This window comes from Pogona vitticeps, chromosome 5 (genome assembly GCF_051106095.1).
Source record: "Pogona vitticeps strain Pit_001003342236 chromosome 5, PviZW2.1, whole genome shotgun sequence".
In the NCBI taxonomy this organism is placed as follows: domain Eukaryota; kingdom Metazoa; phylum Chordata; class Lepidosauria; order Squamata; family Agamidae; genus Pogona; species Pogona vitticeps.
The window spans coordinates 94,873,964-94,895,371 of NC_135787.1; the positions used below are offsets into that span (position 1 = coordinate 94,873,964).

The 21,408-nt window shown below is 43.5% G+C and overlaps 1 protein-coding gene across 9 annotated transcripts in view; it reads left to right on the forward strand.

Annotated features, from left to right (window-relative positions):
* RGS12 (regulator of G protein signaling 12) overlaps positions 1 to 21,408 on the forward strand; it is a 152,296-nt gene that overhangs the window by 39,744 nt on the left and 91,144 nt on the right. For 6 of the 9 annotated variants that reach the window (XR_013545572.1, XR_013545571.1, XM_073001005.2 and 3 more), the window contains exon 3: positions 14,587 to 14,703. Coding sequence is in view for 7 of the 9 variants with exons in the window: in XM_073001005.2 (XP_072857106.2) it covers positions 14,587 to 14,703 (117 nt within the window). In the remaining 2 variants the exon portion in view is untranslated. Of the gene's footprint in view, positions 1 to 14,586; positions 14,704 to 14,788; positions 20,301 to 21,408 lie in introns of those variants that run through there. The other 3 variants (XM_073001006.2, XM_078394099.1, XM_078394100.1) reach the window with 1 other exon arrangement.

Consider the following 21,408-nt stretch of genomic DNA (forward strand, 5'->3'; position numbering starts at 1 on the left):
ACAGTCAAATTAACATTTAAAAATCCTGGCTAAACAGAAAGATCTTTGTCTGGCACAAAAAAAAGCCAAAAGTGTTGGAGTCAGGCACATCTCTATAGGGAGGGTGTTCCAAAGTTGGGGGACAACAGCCAAGAAGGCCCTATTTCGACATGCCACCCCCCTCACCTCTTTCAGGGATGGCCTGATCATAGAGCAGACTCATATGGAAGAAGGTGGTTATTTAGGTAACCAGGTCCTAGGTCATTTAGGGCTTTATATGTCAGAGTAAGCACTTTGAATTGGGCCCAAGGAGCAACCAGCAACCAGTGTAAATTTTTCAAAACGGACGTGATATGAGTCTGTGCAGTGGCACCACTTACCAACTGTGCAGCCTGGTTCTGTGCCAGTTGCAGTCGCTGGACCATCTTCAAAGGTTGCCCCATGTATAGCACATTGCAACAGTCCAGTCTGGTTGTTACCAATGCATGTGTGACTGTTGCCAGGCTCTGTTCATCCATGGAAGGGCGAAGTTGATATATTCTCCGCAGCTGTAAGAAGGTAGTCCACCTGGGCTTCCAAGGTCAGATCCGGGTCAAGGAGCACCCCAGGCGGTGGACCCTGTCCTTTAGAGCAGGGGTCTCATACTCAAGTTACCTGGGGGCCACTGGAGCCAGAATTTGGGTGAGGCTGGGCCACATCAGATTTTCCACCAAGCGGAACAAGAGCCCGAGGAAGCCACCCAGGAGTTTCCTTAGCCCAGCTGGGGTTCGGAGGAGGAGGAGGAGGAGGAGGGGCGCGCGAGCCCTCGTCACCTGCCACGACCCCCTCCGGCTCCTTCTTCACTACCACCACCAGCACCAGCAGCAGGACGAAGAAGGGAGGGAGCGCTGGCAACTGCCTAGTGGGGTGGGGAGGAGGACACGACATAATTTTTAAAAAAACCCTCACAGAATTCACCCATGAAATTAAACAGAACGGGGCAGGGCCCCCACAGGTGCGCGCATGCATGCATGCACACAAACACACACACACTGAGGTCCGGCAACCTTCCTCTGAGGGCCCCCCTGAAAAAAAGGCGCACTCAGCAGCAGGAGCTACTCCCACCATGACAGAGGAGCAAACTTGGTGAGGCGAGGCCAGGCAGCCTCCAGAGCCGAGGCGGCTGAAGCAGGACGAAGAGGAGGAGGAGGAAGCACCACCGGGCGCTGAGGCGGCCGCTGGCAGGGCTGGTGCTGGGTATGGTGAGAGAGAAAGAGAGCCAGATAGCCACTTAACAGCAGGCTGTTAAGGAGACACAGTGGGGAATCAAACTCCCAACCTCTGGCCCTGCAGCCAGATACCTAAAGCACTGAGCTATCAGCATTATAGTGACCAGCATTATCAAGTCACGAACATTATCAACAGCAAGTGACCAGGCACACAACCAACATGCACCCTCACAAACACCAATTGGAATCTGGCCACAATAGGCCACAATAGAAATCTGATGTATGTGGGATTTTGTTGCATACATCTAACCATTCTTCATAATAGCACATGTGAGGAATGTACAGAGCTGTCACCTTGGTAAATAATTTTTCCAGTCTCCTGCTATAGAGAAAGGATTTGTGGTAGTCCACCTTCCCTCCATGAAAGACAAAAGATTTCATACAGCTCAGTAGTGAGGGTCTCTTTACAGTATTTCAGCACTTCAACAGGGATGTTATCCTTCCCAGATGCCTTGCTGGAAGTGAGGGAATCCAAAGCTGCTTTTGTTTCTCCTAAATTTGGTTTACTATCCAACTCTTCCAAGACAGGAAGGCACTCGATGTTATTTAATACCTCTTCAGTTACTACATTCTTCGTTGTGGTCTCTGTGAATTCACACAGATGGGTCTATCCTGTGCCTGTGCAGGACGTTCGGAAGATTCTAGAACTTAGGAAAAAGAAACAATTTAGTTCTCCCCCCAAGGGTACAAGCTCCGCCTCCTCAACCTTCCTTTCATTTCCTCGTTTTCTGCCGTTCCAGTAGGACGTTTGGAATAGTAGAGCGAATTTAAGGAAATTAACCAGAGCCTATTTGGCTCTATTTTGTTTCTATTTGATTCTCTTTTTATTTTTTATTATTTTTATTATTTTATTATTTTTTATTATTTTTATTGATAGATATAATTTTTCCCGTTCTATCGCCCTTCTCACCTTTCCCCCCGCCAGCAGATTCCCCCGCCATTTTCTTTTTTCATCTTTTATGGCCCCTCGGGGATTCAAGCAGTGCTCTGTTTGTTCACGAAAGATCCCTCTAACAGACGTGCACGATCAGTGTTTATTTTGCCTGGGGGAATTCCATCGCGCCCAGTCGTGCACCGCGTGCAGGACCCTTTCAAAGCAGGTTATTAAACTTCAGCTCCAACGACTTCGTTCTTTCCTCTACGAAAATACTCTAAACTCTGCTATGGTGGTGCCTGCCCTCCCTACACCGACTCCTCGCCCGGACACTTCAAAATCAGCTCCCAGCCTGGTTGAGCAATCCTTACTCACCACAATTTCTTTACCTGTTAAGCCCAAGGACTCGGTAAAACCGCCTAAGCCAGGTTCCACCAAGACTCCATCGCAGTCCGTTATTCTTGTTAAAAAGAGAAAAGACAAAGAAAAGCCTAAGAAACCAAAGAAATCAACAAAAGCTGCTTCTTTACCTCTCCCTGAGGCTCCCGTACTGCTGGAGGATTCTTTGAGAGAGGGCATCAGGCTTTCTGATATCATGAGCATGTCTCCAAGCTCGGGCCAATTTGGGGCTATCGAACCTTCCACCCCAGCCATTGCCCCTCTTAGCCCTTGATCTTCAGGATGGTGTCATGAGTGCAGCTGAAGACCTGGAACCAGAAGGGTTAACTGAGGCTGAGGAGAATGCTGAGCAATCAGAAACACCTGAATCGCCTCCAGATTCTCCTTCCCCAGCAGACAAGTTTTGGGCCAGGCTTCGGGGAAGACTTATGGCAAAAAGGTCAGAGGATCGCTCGAAGGCTGTCCACAGAAACATCCGTTCAACTAGCCCTGAGTATTGACAGGATGGAAAGGTTTCCAGCAGCTCAAGGGGCTGTTTTACTATAAAAACAGCTCCTAGTCAGCTAGAATTTCGTGGAAGCAGCAAGTCAAAACCTCTGACTTGCATCCACACTCCTACAACCTTGAACCGTGTTTCCTGAACTTCTGACTCTGGACTTGGACTTTGGACTACGTTGTGTGTTTGACCTTGGACTCTGACCTTGGACTACATTGTGTGTTTGACTCTGGACTCTGACCTTGGGCTACGTTCTGTGAGTTGGTTTGGTAATTGGATATCGGCTTTGCATTCCTATTATTCCTGACTTTGGACTGACTTATCGGACCTCGGCTGTTGTAACCCCTGGGAATGTGACAGATTGCTTCCACCCCCACACTTTTCCCCAACATGGAGGGAAAAGCAAGCGAAGACTTGGGTCCGCTGAATGCTGTGCTTGCTCAAGTGCAGTTTCTCACCCAGACAGTGGCACAGCTTCAGCAGCACCAGCTACAATTCCAAGCCGATGCCACTTCTCAGGCTAAGTGTCCTGTGCTTCCTCCCGAGAAATTTGAAGGAAGTGTGGAGGAGTTTCCAGCATTCTTGGCACAGTGTAAGTTGTATATTGAGCTGCGCGCCAGAGACTTTCCCACAGACAAAACCAAGGTATGCTTTATAATCAGTCTACTCAAGGGACAGGCAGCTAAATGGGCTACTCCTCTACTCCTTGCTCCTTCGCCCCGATAGCTAATTACCAGTGTTTTCTGGAACATATCTCAGCCGTGTTTGCTAACCCCTTGCAAGCTGCTACTGCTAACAGAAAGATTCGGGCCCTGAAACAGGGAAAGGCTTCAGTCTCCCAGTATTCTACTGAGTTTAGACTCTTGGCTCAAGATTTACTCTGGAATGAGGCAGCTGGTATGGACCATATATGGAAGGGTTAGCTGATGGGATCCTGGATGAGCTGGCACGTGTAGATCGACCCAACACGCTGCAAGAACTAATTACTCTATGCTTACGCATTGATGGCCACCTGGAGAAGCGACGCTTAGCACAGGGCGGTTCCCGTCTCCTTCAGTCACCCTTGACTGCCCCCAATACCAGACCAGAGGATTCTGAACCTATGCAATTGGGAGCAGGTCGGCCCCGCCTCAGCCCTGAGGAAAAAACACGCCGCTGCTCCCAGAATCTTTGTCTGTACTGTGGGGGAGCAGGACACTTTGCTTCTGGCTGTTTAGTTAAGCGGCGTAACCTTGGTTCTGTGAAACCATTGCCAGTAAAAGAATTGCCCCATGTCTGAATGGGCCCTCAGACGTGGGGCACTTAGCTGGGTCTCCTGAACCATACCTTAACATCCCGGGACCATTCCTTGTACCAGTTAAACTCTGCCTGCCGGATACACATTGTTTGTTCATGCCATGGTCGACTCTGGGGCAGATCGCTGTTTCATCGACACAACTTTCGTGAAACAGCACCGGATCCCTGTACAAGATAAAGAGATCCTGACCCTAGTCGAATCCATAGATGGACGTCTCCTCCGCTCCGGTCCTGTGACCCAAGAAACCCAACCGGTCATCCTCCAGGTTCAGCAGCATCAGGAGCAACTACAGTTCAACATCGCCTGCATGCCCCCGTTTTCCACTTATTTTTGGACTTTCCTGGCTCCGAACCCATAACCCCCTAATGGACTGGACACGAGGAGAGTTAGGTTTCAGGGACCCGTGTCCGCATCTGGGTCCACCAGCTACCTTGGCCGCAGCAGGGTCAACAGACAAGTCCGTAATACCCACGGATTATGAGGACTTTGCTGATGTTTTCGAGGAGAAGGGGGCTGACCAACTACCTCCGCACCGACCCTTTGACTGTGCTATCAATTTGGTGCCTGGGGCACCCCTTCCTGTGGCACGGATTTACCCCATGTCGGAACCCGAACTCGCAGCCTTGAGGGCCTTTCTTGATAAAAATCTGAAACGGGGATTCATCCGGCCATCCGCGTCGCCTCTGTCTGCACCTGTCATCTTTGTTAAAAAGAAGGGTGGGGAGCTCCGCCCCTGCAATGATTACAGAGCCTTGAACAAGATAACTATTAGAGACCGCTACCCTCTACCATTGATCGGCGAACTTCTGGATCGCCTTAAAGGGGCACAAATTTACACCAAGTTGGATCTCTATGGCGCCTATAATTTGGTGCAAATTCGTGCTGGCGACGAGTGGAAGATGGCTTTTGGAACACGTTATGGCCAGCATGAATATCTGGTCATGCCTTTCGGATTAACCAACACTCCAGCGGTGTTCCAGCGCTTCATGAATGTCATCTTTCGGGACTTGCTCGATCGCTTTGTCATCATTTACCTGGACGACATTCTGATTTATTCCCGAGACCCCGCTCGGCATACGGAACATGTTCGCCAGGTTTTACAACGGTTATGAGAACATCGACTCTACGCCAAGCTGGAGAAATGTGAATTTAACCTGCAAGAATTTGAGTTCCTGGGTCACATTGTATCTCCCCAAGGGATCCAGATGGACCCAAAGAAGATAGAGACGGTACTGAACTGGCAGAAACCTCGGAATCATAAGGACGTACAACGGTTTCTTGGCTTTGCGAATTATTACCGTCAGTTCATACCATCTTATGCGGATGTAACCACGCCACTGACCCGCCTCCTCCGGCCCAAAGAGCCTTTTCTTTGGACTCCGGAGGCAGACCATGCCTTTACCACACTAAAAACCCGCTTTAACACTGAGCCCATTCTACGCTATCCGGATCCCCGGCTACCGTTTACCGTAGAAACAGATGCCTCCAGTGTCGCCCTGGGTGCAATACTGTCCCAGCGGGAGGACCCCTCACAACCACTGCAGCCCTGTGCGTTCTAGTCCCGGCAGTTCACACCCTCGGAGTGCAATTGCACCATCTGGGAGCAGGAACTTTTGGCCATCAAAGCTGCTTTTGAGGTTTGGAGGCATTACCTCGAAGGGGCCCATCATCCAGTCCAAGTTTTAACGGATCATCGAAACCTGGAACACTTACAAACAGCCCGACGCCTTAACCAATGCCAAATCCGATGGAGTCTCTTTTTCTCCCGGTTCGACTTCCGTATCACCTGTGTCCCACATACCCAGAATCGGAAAGCTGATGCCTCGTCCCGCAAACCAGAATACGCTGTTCCAACCTCTGAAGAACCTCCGATCACACCTATCCTGCCTCCTTCAGTCTTTGCAGCCGTAACCACTCACTCCTCCCTGGCTGAAGAGATTCGAGCCAGTCAAGCTCGAGATCCCTGGGCCAAGCAACGTCTGCAGGAACTTCAAGACGGCTCTGTGAACGACTTTACCAACGACCAGGGCCTCCTATTATGTCGTGGACGCTTATATATTCCTCCGGGGCCCCTCCGAACCAATGTCCTCCATCTGACTCATGATTCCCCTTCTGCAGGACATTTTGGTCAGTACAAAACTCTGCACTTGCTCACACGGGAGTTTTGGTGGCCCTAGGTTCGAGCTGATGTCGCCCGATATGTTGGTGCCTGTGAGGTTTGTCGTTGAGCCAAGGACATACTGGCCAAACCTTCAGGTCTGCTACAACCATTACCTGTACCAGCCGGTCCTTGGGACACAGTATCTTTGGATTTTATCACACATCTCCCGCGGTCACAAGGGTATACCTGTGTCTTAGTAATAGTGGACCTGTTTAATAAGATGGCTCATTTTGTCCCATGTTCCAAACCTCCCACAGCCCCTGACACTGCCCAACTCTACCTCCATCATGTTTTCCGTCTACATGGTCTCCCGACGCACCTAATTTCTGATTGTGGTTCCCAGTTCACTTCCCGGTTCTGGCAAGCCTTACACATCAGTTTGGGTACCCAGGTGCACTTGTCGTCGGCATATCACCCCCAAACAGATGGACAGACCAAGCGTACCAATGCCACTCTAGAACAATATCTCCGCTGCTACACCTGTTACCAGCAAGATAATTGGGCTACCCTGTTACCCCTGGCGGAATTTGCTTACAATAATGCTGTACACACATCTACAGAACAGACACCATTTGAAGCCAGTTATGGGTACCATCCTCGCTTTTTCCCAGCTACTCTACCATCAACCATTGTTCCTGCTGCCGATGCCCATATACGCGAGTTGCAGGCCCTCCAAGACTTACTCCGAGAGCAGCTTCAGCAGGCTAAAGAAGCTTATAAGACAGCGGCTGACCGAAAGCGACAAGAAGGGCCACCTCTGAAACCAGGAGAACAGGTCTGGCTTTCCACCCGTTACCTCCGCCGACCCGGCCAATCCCGTAAGTTGGACCCTCAGTTTATAGGACCCTATGTAATCCTGGAACAAATCAACCCTGTTGCCTTTCGGCTACAACTTCCAGATACTCTCCGTATCCACCCAGTTTTCCATCAATCTCTCCTTGTTCCTGTCTCAGCACCAGACCCTGCCCGACCTTCGCCCCCGGCTCCACCTCCACCTATTCTGATCGATGGCGAGGAAGAATACAAGGTCCATCAGATCCTAGACTCCCGAATCCACCAAGGAGGTCTTCAGTATTTTGTAGATTGGGAAGGTTACGGTCCTGAGGATCGATCGTGGGAACCCGCCAGCAATCTACACACCCCTGATTTGATACGCCAGTTCCATGCTACCTATCCCGATCGACCTGGCCCATCTGAAGGGGGGAGCCCTGGGGAGGGGGATAGTGACATGAGTGCAGCTGAAGACCTGGAACCAGAAGGGTTAACTGAGGCTAATGCTGAGCAATCAGAAAAACCTGAATCGCCTCCAGATTCTCCTTCCCCAGCAGACAGGCTTCGGGCCAGGCTTCGGGGAAGACTTATGGCAAAAAGGTCAGAGGATCGCTCGAAGGCTGTCCACAGAAACATCTGTTCAACTAGCCCTGAGTATTGACAGGATGGAAAGGTTTCCAGCAGCTCAGAGGGCTGTTTTACTATAAAAACAGCTCCTAGTCAGCTAGAATTTCGTGGAAGCAACAAGTCAAAACCTCTGACTTGCATCCACACTCCTACAACCTTGAACCGTGTTTCCTGAACTCCTGACTCTGGACTTGGACTTTGGACTACGTTGTGTGTTTGACCTTGGACTCTGACCTTGGACTACGTTCTGTGAGTTGGTTTGGTAATTGGATACTGGCTTTGCATTCCTAGTATTCCTGACTTTGGACTGACTTATCGGACCTCGGCTGTTGTAACCCCTGGGAACGTGACAGGCGGATACGGAGACTCAGTCGGAACAGGAGTCTGCTTTGTGTGCTCCTAAAAAGCTATGGAGAAACGCAAACATGCTTCTTCATACCATCCTCAACAGATCGAGGATCGGTATCATCCACAGGGTCCACCACCATATGGTCACCCATTTTTGGGGCCATACTAGCCTTACCCATATCATGGCTATGGATACCCAGCTGACTACAGTGGATCGGCTTGCCCTCCTCCATCCTGGTACCTTTCCATGGCTCCGCCAAGGGAAGCTCATCCGTGGCACCAAGGGGATCTGTCTATGCCCCAGCCCCTCCTTCTTGGAAGAGAAAAACACCAGTGGCGCCTCCCATGTCTCAGAAGCGCACTAAACACAGCAGGAGCCACTGTACAGCACAGGCTACCGCACTTTACTCTGGTCCTGAGGGCCATGATACAGAACCCTTCTAATCAATCTGATGTTGACCCTGTACCGAGGGATCTGCTACCACACCGTTCTCCCTCACTCGCTTCTGAGTCATTCCATGATGATAACTCATCAGCCTCTAGTGACTCTGATATTCCTGATGTAGGTGCTGTGGGCACTTCTTCCCAGTCGCCTCTGGAAGACTTTACATCTTATGCCCAACTCATCATGCGCATTGCTAAAACTCTGCAACTTGATGTGCAGATACCGCAACAAGAAAAGGACTTAAATGTTCCATGATATGGAGCAGGACAAGACTGCCCCTCCTAGTCTAAGCCTTATACCAGCGCTCTTTGACCTGGTTAAGACCTCCTGGGATAAGTCTCCTTTGACTCTCCAAGTCCCTCGCAAAATTGAGCATCACTACAAAACTCACAGGTCAGATTTGGACTTCCTCACTAAACACCTTATGCCTAACTCCATTGTCGTAGTGGCTACCCAGTACAAGCCCCATAGTAGGTCTTCTGTAACACCCGTTAACAAAGAGGGAAGAAAGACCGATTCCCTCGGAAAGAAACTTTATTTTTGGCCGCTTTATTGATAAAAAATTCGAATTACCAAGCTGCAGTGGGTTCTTACCAATAATATCTGTGGGACAAAATTCTCCCTATATTGCAGACTCTCCCCAATCCTTCAAAGACCGAGGCTGTCAATACCTACGAGGAGGCTAACACCCTCACTAGACAGCAAAGAGTAGCAGCAAAGCATATCGCTGACACTGTTTCCAAGTCCATGCTAACGGCAATAGCTCTCAGATGACACACCTGGCTTAGAGCTGCTATCTTGGACGATAACAAGAGTAAAATTGAAGACCTCCCCTTTGACGCTACAGGTCTCTTCAACTTTAAAACGGATGACATAATGGAAAATATCCATACAATGAGAAAAACAGCTACATCTTATGTACCATACCAACCGTATAGGTACCAAAAACCAGCTTACAAAAAGACTCTTTACCCGTCATATCCTCAGTACCAGCCCTTTCGGTACAGTAAACAACAGCAACATGACCGGACTTACCAATCATTGCAGTCCAACCCTTCACTTTTCAAGCAACAATATCAAGGTCCTAAACAGCCCTTTCGCAAGCCATAGCGCAGGAGTAAGCAATACTCCTAATTATTTTCATAATCCAACTAGACTGTTCCCATTCCTTCCAGAATGGCGCAAAATTACTATGGATCAAATGGGTTTTAACCATCGTAGAGAAAGGCTATTTAATAGAATTCTCCCAAGCCCCTCCACCAAATTTCATCAAAACCCCCCAATTCTCAATGTTGTTACATCGGGAGATTTCATCACTACTCCTTAAGAGGGCAATAGTCAGAGTTCCACCTTCTGACTCAAACAAGGGCTTCTTCTCTCAATACTTTGCAGTCCCTAAAAAAGATGGCGGTGTCAGACCCATCATGGAGCTTAGAGACCTTAATCAATACATAATATACAGAAAATTCCGTATGTTAACGCTTGATTCCATACTCCCTCTTCTAGCTCAGGCAAACTGGTTTGTCACCATTGACCAAAAGGACGCCTATTTCCACATCTCCATTTACCTGTCTCATCAAAAATTCCTCCAATTCCAATTTCATCACACAGTCTACCAATTTGCTGCCCTCCCCTTCAGGCTCTCCACAGCCCCCAGGACATTTACCAAATGCATGGCTCCTGTAGTGGATTATTTTTGTACCAAGGGAATAAAGATCTTCCCTTATATCGACGACTGGCTCCTGGTTGTGAAATCTTACCAAGACGCCATCACAGCCACCAATACCACACTCAACACTCTAAATAGACTCGGCTTGAAAATCAGTTGACAAAAATCTCATCTGATACCATCTCAGACCGTTAATTACATAGGAGCAAGACTCGACTCAATCCAAGCAAGAGCGTTTCTACCAGTTCAAGGAATCCTAAAAATCCATACGGCAATACAACAATTTCAGCCTCTCACAACCATGACTACATTCAGTGTCCAACACTAACTAGGTCTCCTATTTCTATTTCCTATTCCTATTTCTATTTCAACAAGTCCCATCATGCTTTGCAGGTTCTGGAAGCGATCTGTTGGTAGAGGTTTCATCAGGATGTGTGCTGTCATCTCCGTGGTTGGACAGTAGGTAGGTATCTGGATAGTACCCTTCTCGATCAGGTCACGGACGAGCTCATATCTCACATCAATGTGCTTGGTGCGTGCGTTCATCTTCTCTCCCTGCGATAGCTTGATGAAGCTTTGATTGTCTTCCATCATCTGGAATGGCGTTCCTCCATCTATCTCAATGTCCATCAGCAGTTTCTTCAGCCATAGCAGTTCTCTGCATGCTTCTGTTGCTGCAACAAACTCAGCCTCTGTGGAAGATAAAGCTACAACATCCTGTTTACGACTGCCCCATGAGATAGGACCATTGCCATACAAAAAGAGAAAAACCACTGGTGGACTTAGGACCCTCACTATCTTCAGCCCAGTCTGCATCCACTAACCCTATGAGTTTTGGGTTCTCATTAGCTGGCAGTCTTAGCTTAAAGTCCATGGTCCCTTTCAAGTATCTAGCTACTCTTTTCACAGCTGTCCAGTCACTGTGTTGGAGAGCTGACTTTTCTGCTCAATATTCCTACTGCAGAGGTAATGTCAGGTCTCGCAGTAGTTGCCAAGTACAAGAGTTTCCCTATAGCTGCTCTATACTGGCTATTGTTGGGTAAAGGTTCTCCTTTCTCTTTATTTTTAAGAAAATCTGTGTGCATAGGTGTTGCAGCACTGTGGGAATCTTGCATATTCAGCACGTGCAACAGTTCAAGTATCTTTTGTTTCTGACTCAACAAATATGAACCATCTGCCTCTTTCTCAATTTGAATCCCCAGATAATATATTGCATCTCCCAATTCCTTTATTTCTACCTATTTGTGGACCTAGTTAGAGAAATGCATCCGCTTCCTTTCTGCTAAGCCCCATACCCTTGCCTTTTGAGAAGGACAGAGCTTAGCAAAAAGGAAGAGAGAAGTGCCTCACCATACTTTTTACTAAGCTCTGTGCCTTCTCAAAAGGGGCTTAGCAAAAAGGACGAGGAGGCATTTCTCTCTTCCTTTTTTCTAAGCTCTGTACCTTCTCAAAAGGCAAGGAAAAGCGGCAGTCACTTTGACAGCCGCTTTTGTTGCCTTTTGCGAAGGCACAGAAATTGGCAAAAAGGGAGCCCTTTGATTCCTGCTTTTTCTAATTTGGGGTTGGAAAAGGGGAGGAGTCGTCTTATACATTGGGTCATCTTATAAATGGAAAAATATGGTACCTAATGAGTTGCAATGACCTCTCCCGCCATTGGAAATAGCTCCTGGCATCACACTCTACGCCAATTGAGCAAAGACTTATAACCGGTAACTGCTACTTCCTGTGTTATTTCGACACTGCATGCAAAGCTGGAGTGTCCTCTCCAGAGCACGAGGCCTGCTAATTGTTTTAAATGTGTGCAAAACGCTGTGGAGATTTATGGTATGGAATGGAAGAGAGGTACTAGACTGCTTGAACCAGGATGAGGCCTGGAACATTTTTAAAGGATCAGTTGAACTTGTAATATGAAAAGATCAGTATCACATGAAGAGGCACATTCAACATACATTTTCAGCACATGCTTTCCAATAAAGCAATATTATCATGTATTTTAATATTAAATAGTAATTATTTCAGGAAGCAGTACTCTAAAAATGTCTGTGACTCTGGAGGAATGTTTATAATAAAACCCCACTGACATAAATTCTGATGGACCTATGAACTTCAAATTAAGGAAGGAGAGCTCATTTTCTGACATATTTTAGGGCGTATAAATTTAGCAGCAGAAACACTCTCCTTTCTTACTTGGGTCGGTGTGTGTTTGCTTGGCATGATTTCTTTTTCTGTAGTCAGGTAGCTGCCTTGTTGACTTTTTTATGTGCACAGAAAAACTAAGGAATTTTGGACTTATATTTAGGAGAAAATATTTCTATGGAATTTAAAAACTGAGATAATGAAAAACCTTGGTGTTACTTGCACTGCGTTCTAAATTAGAGGTTCTTCTTCATGGTCTGTGTGACCACAGATGCACATCTAGGTAATGTCCGTACACAGACGTCTCCATTCTGCATATTTAAGAAGGCCTCAGTGAGATTCTTTCACTTCCTTTTGGTCTTCCATGAAAGTGGAATGCTTTGCAACACTTCTATCTATCAACTCCTTTTGCTTTGCTAAGAACCATAGTTGTGTGTTTCTTTGTTTTGGGATTTTTTTTCCTTTGCTGTCTGTTTGAAAAATGGAGAGAGAAGTCTGCCCAATCAAATGTTCATTGAAAATGCCTGCTTTGCTTGCATAAAACCCACCTGTCCCAACCATATACTATTTGCAGGGATTTGCCCAACTGTTGTTTTTTGTAAATAAGTCCCATCTCAAATTTTTTTTCCTTTAGGCACAAGCACTGAAAGTGGAAGTTCAGGCAGTCTTAATAAGTCCTTCTTTTGGCCAATTATATGTATGGAATCATGCACTTGGGGGGGTTGTGGTTGTTGTTTGGTTTTTTCCCATTTCTAATGGGTCTTGGGTTTTTTTTGTAGCTTTTTGGAGTGTTTTTCCCCATTTTCGATGGGTCTGGGGGAGTTAGCTGCTTTTTGGGTTTTTTCCCCCATTTCTGATGGGTCTTGGGGGTTGTTTGTTTCCCCCCCATTCCTGATGGGTCTTGGGGGGTTTGGTTGCTTTTTGGGTTTTTTCCCCATTTCTGATGGGTCTTGGGGGGTTTGGTTGCTTTTTTGGGGGGGGTTCCCCATTTCCAGTGGATCTTGGGGGTTTGTTTTTTTGGCTTTTCCCCCCATCTCCGATGGGTCTTGGGGGATTTGGTTGCTTTTTTGGGTTCCCCCCCCATTTCCAATGGGTCCTGCATGCTTCCCTTGCTTTTCCCTTCGTTTTCTTTGCATTTCCAACCTGCACTCTTTGTTCTCTGTGCATTCCAATCTGCTCTGTTTATTTTCTGTGCATTTCGAATGGGTCTTGTATGCTTGATTGCTTTTCTTTGCAGTCATTTTTTTTGGTAATTTTTTTTCTTCGTCTGGAATGGATTAATTACATTTCAATGCATTCCTATGGGAAATGGTGCTTCGACTTACAACCATTTCAAGTTACAGTGATGCCTCGCTTAACGATTACCTCGTTAAACGACGAATCTGCTTTACAATGGTTTTTTCGATCGCTATTGCGATCGCAAAACAATGTTCCTATGGGGAAAATTCGCTTCACAACGATCGGTTCCCTGCTTTGGGAACTGATTCTTTGCATTATGAGGATTTCCAAACAGCTGATCGGCAGGTCACAGAATGGCTGCCCGCTGTGCAAAATGGCTCCCCGCTGTTTTTAGGATGTATTCCTCACTGCACCGGAAAATGGCCGCCCTATGGAGGATCTTCGCTGCACAATGAGGTATTTCGCCCAATGGAACGCATTGAACGGTTTTCAGTGCGTTTCAATGGCTCTTTTAATTTCGCTTGACGACGATTTCGCTTAACAGCAATTTAAACGGAATGCATTATCATCATCAAGCGAGGCACCACTGTACGTCCATCTTCTGGAACAGATTATGGTCGTAAATTGAGGCACCACTGTACTCTGTATATTTTACTTCATAGCTAATAGAATAATATAATGTGTTTGGCATCAGTTATTGGAATTTCAAATCAATATGTTTTACCAAAATTATCTGAGTACCAGTGTTGAAGATTTATGTGGTGAAATAAATGATGAGTGAACCCTTTGCTTAAGTGCTGATCTGCACAGTTCAACAGTGAAATCTTTTTAAAACTAAACTCTAATAGCTATCTACAATTATAACAAAGATAAATACATCTTGGTCAGTTAAAAAATACACACAAAAATGAAATTAACTATTTTGTGGTTTGTTTAGTGTACAAAATTTGGACCTACTTCGGGATTAGTACAACTTCCCCAGCGTGCTTCTGCTCGAAGATCATTTGGACGTCTGAAGAGATTCAGCATTACTCGTTCTCTTGATGATCTTGAGGTAATCTTACACCACCGAATTTTCATTGTTTCCTATGAAGAAAGCTGAACAGTTGTTATCAAGCTAAGATATTAGCCCAGGGAAAGCAACTGTGTTCTCAGCTGAAAACAAATATCAATTGAAAATAAATGTTAATATATTAGCTTTCAACTGAATGCATGCATAATAAACATTGCTATAGCATGATATCTCTATGCTGAGTTTAAGAGTCTTCCTCATATATGATACAAGATGCTAATTTGTGAGTCTTAAATCCAGTCTTTCCTTAAAAATGTATAGCATTCATTATTGTCAAGATATGATACACATACAACACTATAGACATAGGAAAGAATTCCTGTTCAGTCTTCACAGGTGAATGCTGGCTGTAATATAGCCCATTTTCAAAGTACAGTAAACTTCTGAAAGAAAGAACAGGCTGTTTCTTAGTTGACACATTAGAGCAATGATTCTGTATAATTTGATGAGTCCCAGAGACAGCCATAGACATTTTTTAGCAGTGTGTTGGCATTTGACTTCTATATGACACAACAAAAATGTCCTCAGCACTTCATAAGCTTGTGAGTTAAAGCAAGTGGGTGCGGTGCTGAAATTTATGAGAATCCTGTTCTACCAGGAAAAAGAATCTGTAAACTTATTCAAAGAAGCAAGGAACAGACAAGTGGGATGGAACACATAGCACAATAGGCTTGCATGTGATTTTAATCTTGACGAAACGTGCAGCTACATGCTGAGGAGCAGAGAAAATGGCAACAAACCTTAGACAGTACCTTTGATTTTAGAGCTAGTTAGAGTTTGAGAACAAAGATTTCAGAAGCCATTTGATGAGTTTTTCATAGGTATCTGACATGGAACCTATGAACCACTAATATGCTAACTCTGTAGATGGTTCATTGTTATGCAAAGACTGTGAGAGGAACAGTTTAAAATCCTGAGTACCAGTTGCCTTTTTTTAAAAAAAATTGGTAGATACATAAACTAGTATTTAATCTGGGTGGATCTCCACAAGGAAGGAAGAAGGGACTCTGCTTCATTTGTTTAGCTAGCTAGGAGGAATGAATATGTAGCAGCCTTTTGACAGAAAACATCACTTACAATGAGAGAAAATCCCATAAAAGTTACTTATACATGGATAAAAGAGGCAGTGTTAATCCTGTAAGTATGTCTTATTTCTCATAAAAATCAGGGACATTGTATATAGAGCCATCTTCAAGAAGGTGGTTTAAAGGGCAGAAATTTGGTTGCCCGTGTGATCTGTATTTCTTGGAAAACCTGGGTTTTTTTCAGATAATGTGAATTTCATCACATTTAATATAATAAGATTATTTTTTCTTGTTAATAGAGATTGATAATTAGCATTTTAATAATTTTATTATGTAGTGAAATGATTTTGTGCTATACTGTGCCTATTATAATTCTGTTTTTCTAACACTAATTTGATATGCTAAAAGATGTTTATAAAAATTCTCTGTTAATTTTTGTAATCTACTTTCTCATCTGGTATTATTTGCTTTTAGTTTAGGTACTTGCTGCATTTATGCCTCAAAGAAGGAATGAGATTTCAGTTACTATTTTTAAGTGTTTAATTGAAACCAAGAGATTTTTTTAGAAAAGAAGGAATGTTGATTTTCTGAAGTCATAAAAAAATCCAGCCCAGAGTTAGACTCTTGTATTTTCAGCATGTAGTTTAAGGAAAACAGTGTCATGAGTGCCTGTTTCTTAGATGTGCTAAGTTATTGTTGCCAGTTTCAAAACCACAGTTTTATTAATGGCAAAAAATAAATCAGATTTGTTAAGACAAGTATTCTGTAGTTACAGTCCTATACATATCTACTGTGGAGTCAACTCCACTGAACTAAACTGAGCTTAGTTTTTATTAATGTTTATCAAACTAAGCTGCACTATTGACATATTCTAAACACTTCACCTCAATTTTCTCAGCTTGACTTGCAGAAGCTTTCATTATACAGTGATGTGTAGTTTTTTCTTTGGATTAAATCTTGAGGCACACTTTTTCATGTGATCTCATGGCTTGTTAGGAGTGCAGTTTTATAGTGAGGTTTTACTCAATCAGTCATTTATGATCAATCACTTAGTAAATCTGTCCATTAAAATCTCCTGTTCATAAAATAGTATCTCCAGTAGTTGAGTGGTTTAGGTGTCTGGCTGTGGAGCTAGAGTTGTGAACTGTGAGTTTGATTCCCTGCTGTCCCTTCTTGACAGGGGCTGGACTCAATAATCCATAGGATCCCCTCCAGCTCTGCAGTTCTAAGATTCTGAAATTATATTGAATGTATATTAACCAGGACATCCAGTGTGATATAGTGGATAGAATGATGGGCTAGGATTCAGGAGACATTAGATCAAATTCTTGTTCAGTCATGGAAATTCACTTATAAGGATCTCCGTAAGTTGGTTCCATCTTGATGGTACATGACACACACATTTATATGTATTAATATTTTATTGAGTGAAAATATCTGGGCCAATATCCAATTGAGTACCTCTGGATTCTACTGCATCCAGTGGTGGAACTGAGGCTCTCTTCCCTCTTTGCTTTCTTTGATGCCAGAAACCTAATGCAGAAAGTTTTCCAGCCTTGGCTTTTAGAGCAGGGTCCCAACCCCCGGGACAGTTAAGTGGCGAGCAGGAGGTGAGCTGTGAGCCAAGCTCCATCTCCTGTCAGCGCATTCTTATTAAGTTCTAATACCACTGCTGATCTGACAGGAGGCAGAGCTTCGCTCCCCTCCGATCAGCTGTGCCTGTAGCATTAGAACCTGCGCTCCTGTTACCGTAGGTTCTAAGCTACTGCTGATCTAACTTCAGTTGCAGCTCACCTGCTTGCCATTTCCTTTATGAGCTCAGTTCAAAGCTAGCCTCTAACAACCTACTGCATCACAAGTCTCCCCCCCCCCCCAGGGTCCTTGGGAAAATGGTCTTCAACTAAACCAGTCCCTGGTGTCAAAAAGGTTGGGGACCACTGTTTTAGAGCATATAGGAAATGCAGGAGAAAGGGGAGGTTATCTCCTTCAGATATCATTAGCAGAATCCAGGAGAAGTAAAATTAATGAATCCTGGGTGTTACAGCAATATCCATATGATAAGATCAAGTGTGTGTATTTCCTTAACAATCTGTTATTGTTTGCTTGCTTGCTTGCTGGAACACAATGCATGGTTTTAGCATTTGGTTCCCAACTTGGCTGGCCATTTAGTCCAAAGAATTGCCTGGCTAGAAGAGACCAGTGCTTCTTATACTATAGTACCATCTTCCTAACAGTAAACAGGGATTGTCTTCAAGAATCCCATAAATTTGAACCCAGTCATCTCCTTGTTCTGTATTGACCAGCAACTGGTGTTCACCTCCTGCTTTTGGGGGATCCTGCCCACCACTTCCTTTCTCGGCACAGTAGATACTGAAATGTTCAGCATGTGATTTCAGCTGGTATGAAAGAGACGGGGGTGTCTTGAACACCAGCAGTGAACATCAGCTGTACTGAGAAGGGGAAGGAGGCATGTAGATGTGGGAAACAAATGGAAAGAGAAAGAGGAGGAGTAAGTTACATCTTAGCATGTTATCACTGGTTGAGAGGAACAGCACTGCTGGGCTAAATACAGCTAAAGCTCAGATTTGGGGAGGAGAGAGGATGAGAAACAAGTTGATTTACTGAGAAGGGGGACACTAAAAAGAGGATGTACTACATTTTCTGCTAAAAGAAATGGTATACATTTGTAAAAAAACAAATTTGCTTCCTGTCCAGCCATTGGAGTGGGTAGGGAAAGTAGCATTTTGGATATAGTATCTGAAATCCTGTTGTGCAATTCTGCACATGCAGTGGTTGGTGTTGATGTCATAGCACCAGCAAGCTGCAGCTGATTAAAGGCTTCATTTGGCAATTTCTCATAAAAATCACCTTTAATCAGTAGCAATGTAGCTTTAATCAGCATGTGCTACAGATGCACCTCTACAATATCCTTCTTTTCTTTATGTGCATATGCGTGCTTTATTTTATAGTATCACATTCAAGGATTCTTAGAATGTTCTTTAAAAAGAATTCAGTCCTTCACAAAACCTGAGGTTTAGCAATGTGAAATATTGCCTCTGTGTCCACAATGCAAAGCATCAGGAAATGATCTGGTGCTGCTTTTCAATATTATGCCCATGTTTACAGAGCTAGAAAATGGATGCTAAGCTTTACATAACAAAATACATCTTGAATGTTGATAACATTACTGGCAACAGTCAATATGTTCTACCAGATCCTTTCTTGTGCTCACTAATGTTTACAAACAAACACCAAGCAGGAAAAAATTTCAGAACCTAGCTCCTTTTTCATCAATTAACCACATTTCACCCAAAAACAAAGCAATTGTCACTATCCCACATTCATAAGCTAGTGATTTTTAAAGGATTGAATTTCCTCTAAACATAACTTTAATAACATACAGTACATTCACATTTACTTTGAAGAAATCATTAGGTGGTATACGCTCCAAGACTATATGTATGGAACTAAGTCCTATTGAATTCCATAGGTATTCCTTCTGAGTAGTTTTTTTTTTTACAAGATTGCACTGCAAATATTTTTGGTTCTTATGCATTGTCAACCCAAGAAAGGAATGTTTGTGGAGAATGCTTCTCTGTGGCCGTTTTCTATCCCACTATCTTCTTTTTGTCTCTCTATTTCTATTCCAGTCTCCCTCCCTCCCTCCCTCTCTGGTTTTTACAGAGAGAATTTGGTTTTTCAAGTTCCTTCTTCCCCTTCACCCTATGCTTTCTCTCTGTGTGTGCTTCTTTATTCTAAGATACCTATGCCTATGTTAAGCTGAAGTCCCAGTCTACCATCTGCCCCAGAAGAAGGTCCATTTACCTCAATGAAACCCATTAGTTTCCTGAATATTGGCAAAACATTTGGGCAATTGATGCAGAACACTTAGCATGTGCAAGCTTACATTTTTATGAAAAATTTCCTATGTAAAACAAGCAAAAAGTGGGCAAAGGCATAAAAACATTTTTTCAGTTATTCAGTAACCCAACAAACTTCTTGGAATTCAACAAACATGCCACAGATTGTGAAGCATGTTTTTGCAACCATGAGGACTAGAAGCCTACTTTTAAAAAGGAATTCTGAGGTGTTCTACAAGCTAAATTATACACCCAGTACACCTGATACACAATTTTTTGCCATCCTGCAATGTCATGGCAGACAAATAAACCAATTTACATTACTGTTTTTGCACAGATCACTCAGAACTGGATAAAATTTGTTATATTATTTGCTACAGAAGATTTGTTAAATTTCCCTGTTGTGTTTTCCTAAACTAACTGTTATATGTGAGATAACCAAGGCACAATCTGATCCATGGTGAACTGGAGCTTTTTGCAGGAGCTGGTTGCCATTGGTAACATAAAGGGAGTAAAATAGAACATGTGAAATGCCTTTAAACTTTTTATAGGCATTTTGTTCAGGCAGTGCGCAGTGTTGGATGGTGTATTTTAGCTCTCAAGAAGCTACTGCAATGATCCTCCATTTATAGTAAAGATGAATTTGGGAAAGGTCATTTTGGCAAAAATTACTGCTTTTTCTTATGATGAACAGGTAAGCAATGTGATTTTTAAAAAAGAAAGAAAGAGGTGACAATTAGAAATTAGAAACCAGAATTCCAGATTATAGATTAAATTCTCTCATATTAGAGTTCAGAAACTTTTAATTTTAAATGATTTTTTAAAATGAAAAATAATACAATTTGGAGAAGTATGTGATGATTGTGACAGACATTATAGCAATTATTCTGTAAACTCTCAGTTCTGCACATCACATTTTAGTGGAATATTAACTTTATAAAACATTTTAATAAATGAAAATAGATCATAATAATCAATTGTAAATGGTTCAGAATGAATATTTATTGTTTATTGTAAATAAATTGCATTTGCATTTATATTTTGGTGGCAAAATATTTAACAGCTTTAAGATTTTAACTCTGGTTTCTTTTGAAGCCAATATCCTATAACCTCCCTACCACCACCTTAGTATTCTTTTTTGTTTCTATGCAGCAGTTTTCATGAAGGTAAGTAAAGTGGAAGTGAAAAGAAAACAATTAAAATGTCATTCTGAAGTAAAGAGATATTATTAAATTATGTTCAAAGAGTGAAATATAAGGAATTATTATTCTGTTCTCATTTGCCATAAATTATTTCTTAAAATCACTTTACTATAATTTTGGTTTTTAAAATAAAGCTATGCAGAACTCAATAAGGAATGGTTGCTACTGATATCTATCGGTCTCCCCAAAAATATTGCAGAATAAAATTTATATAGTGATATATGGGACAGAAAATTAGATTAAAATTCTATGTGAAAAACTGAAGACATTTGTTTAAACTTCTTCATTTCATAATGATAATCCTATTTCACACTTAAATTTCCATCATTTCAAGGCTGTTTTCTTATCAGATTAAAGAAGGATAGTGTGTCTTAAATGTTAAACTTTAGAATTAAAATTTTGGGTATGCATCATAAATGCTCTTTCTTTCTGGAAAACAGTACTTTTAAAAATCAAGTGTTAGAATTAGGCTCACATGAGAGGGTGCCTTGTGTTATATTGATTGAGAGGGCCCTTAGGAGTATGGTGCCTCTTAGGAGGTGTGGGAGGTGATGCCAGAAGGGGGGGGCTGAAAAGTGCCTGTGCAAAATGCTGCATGTT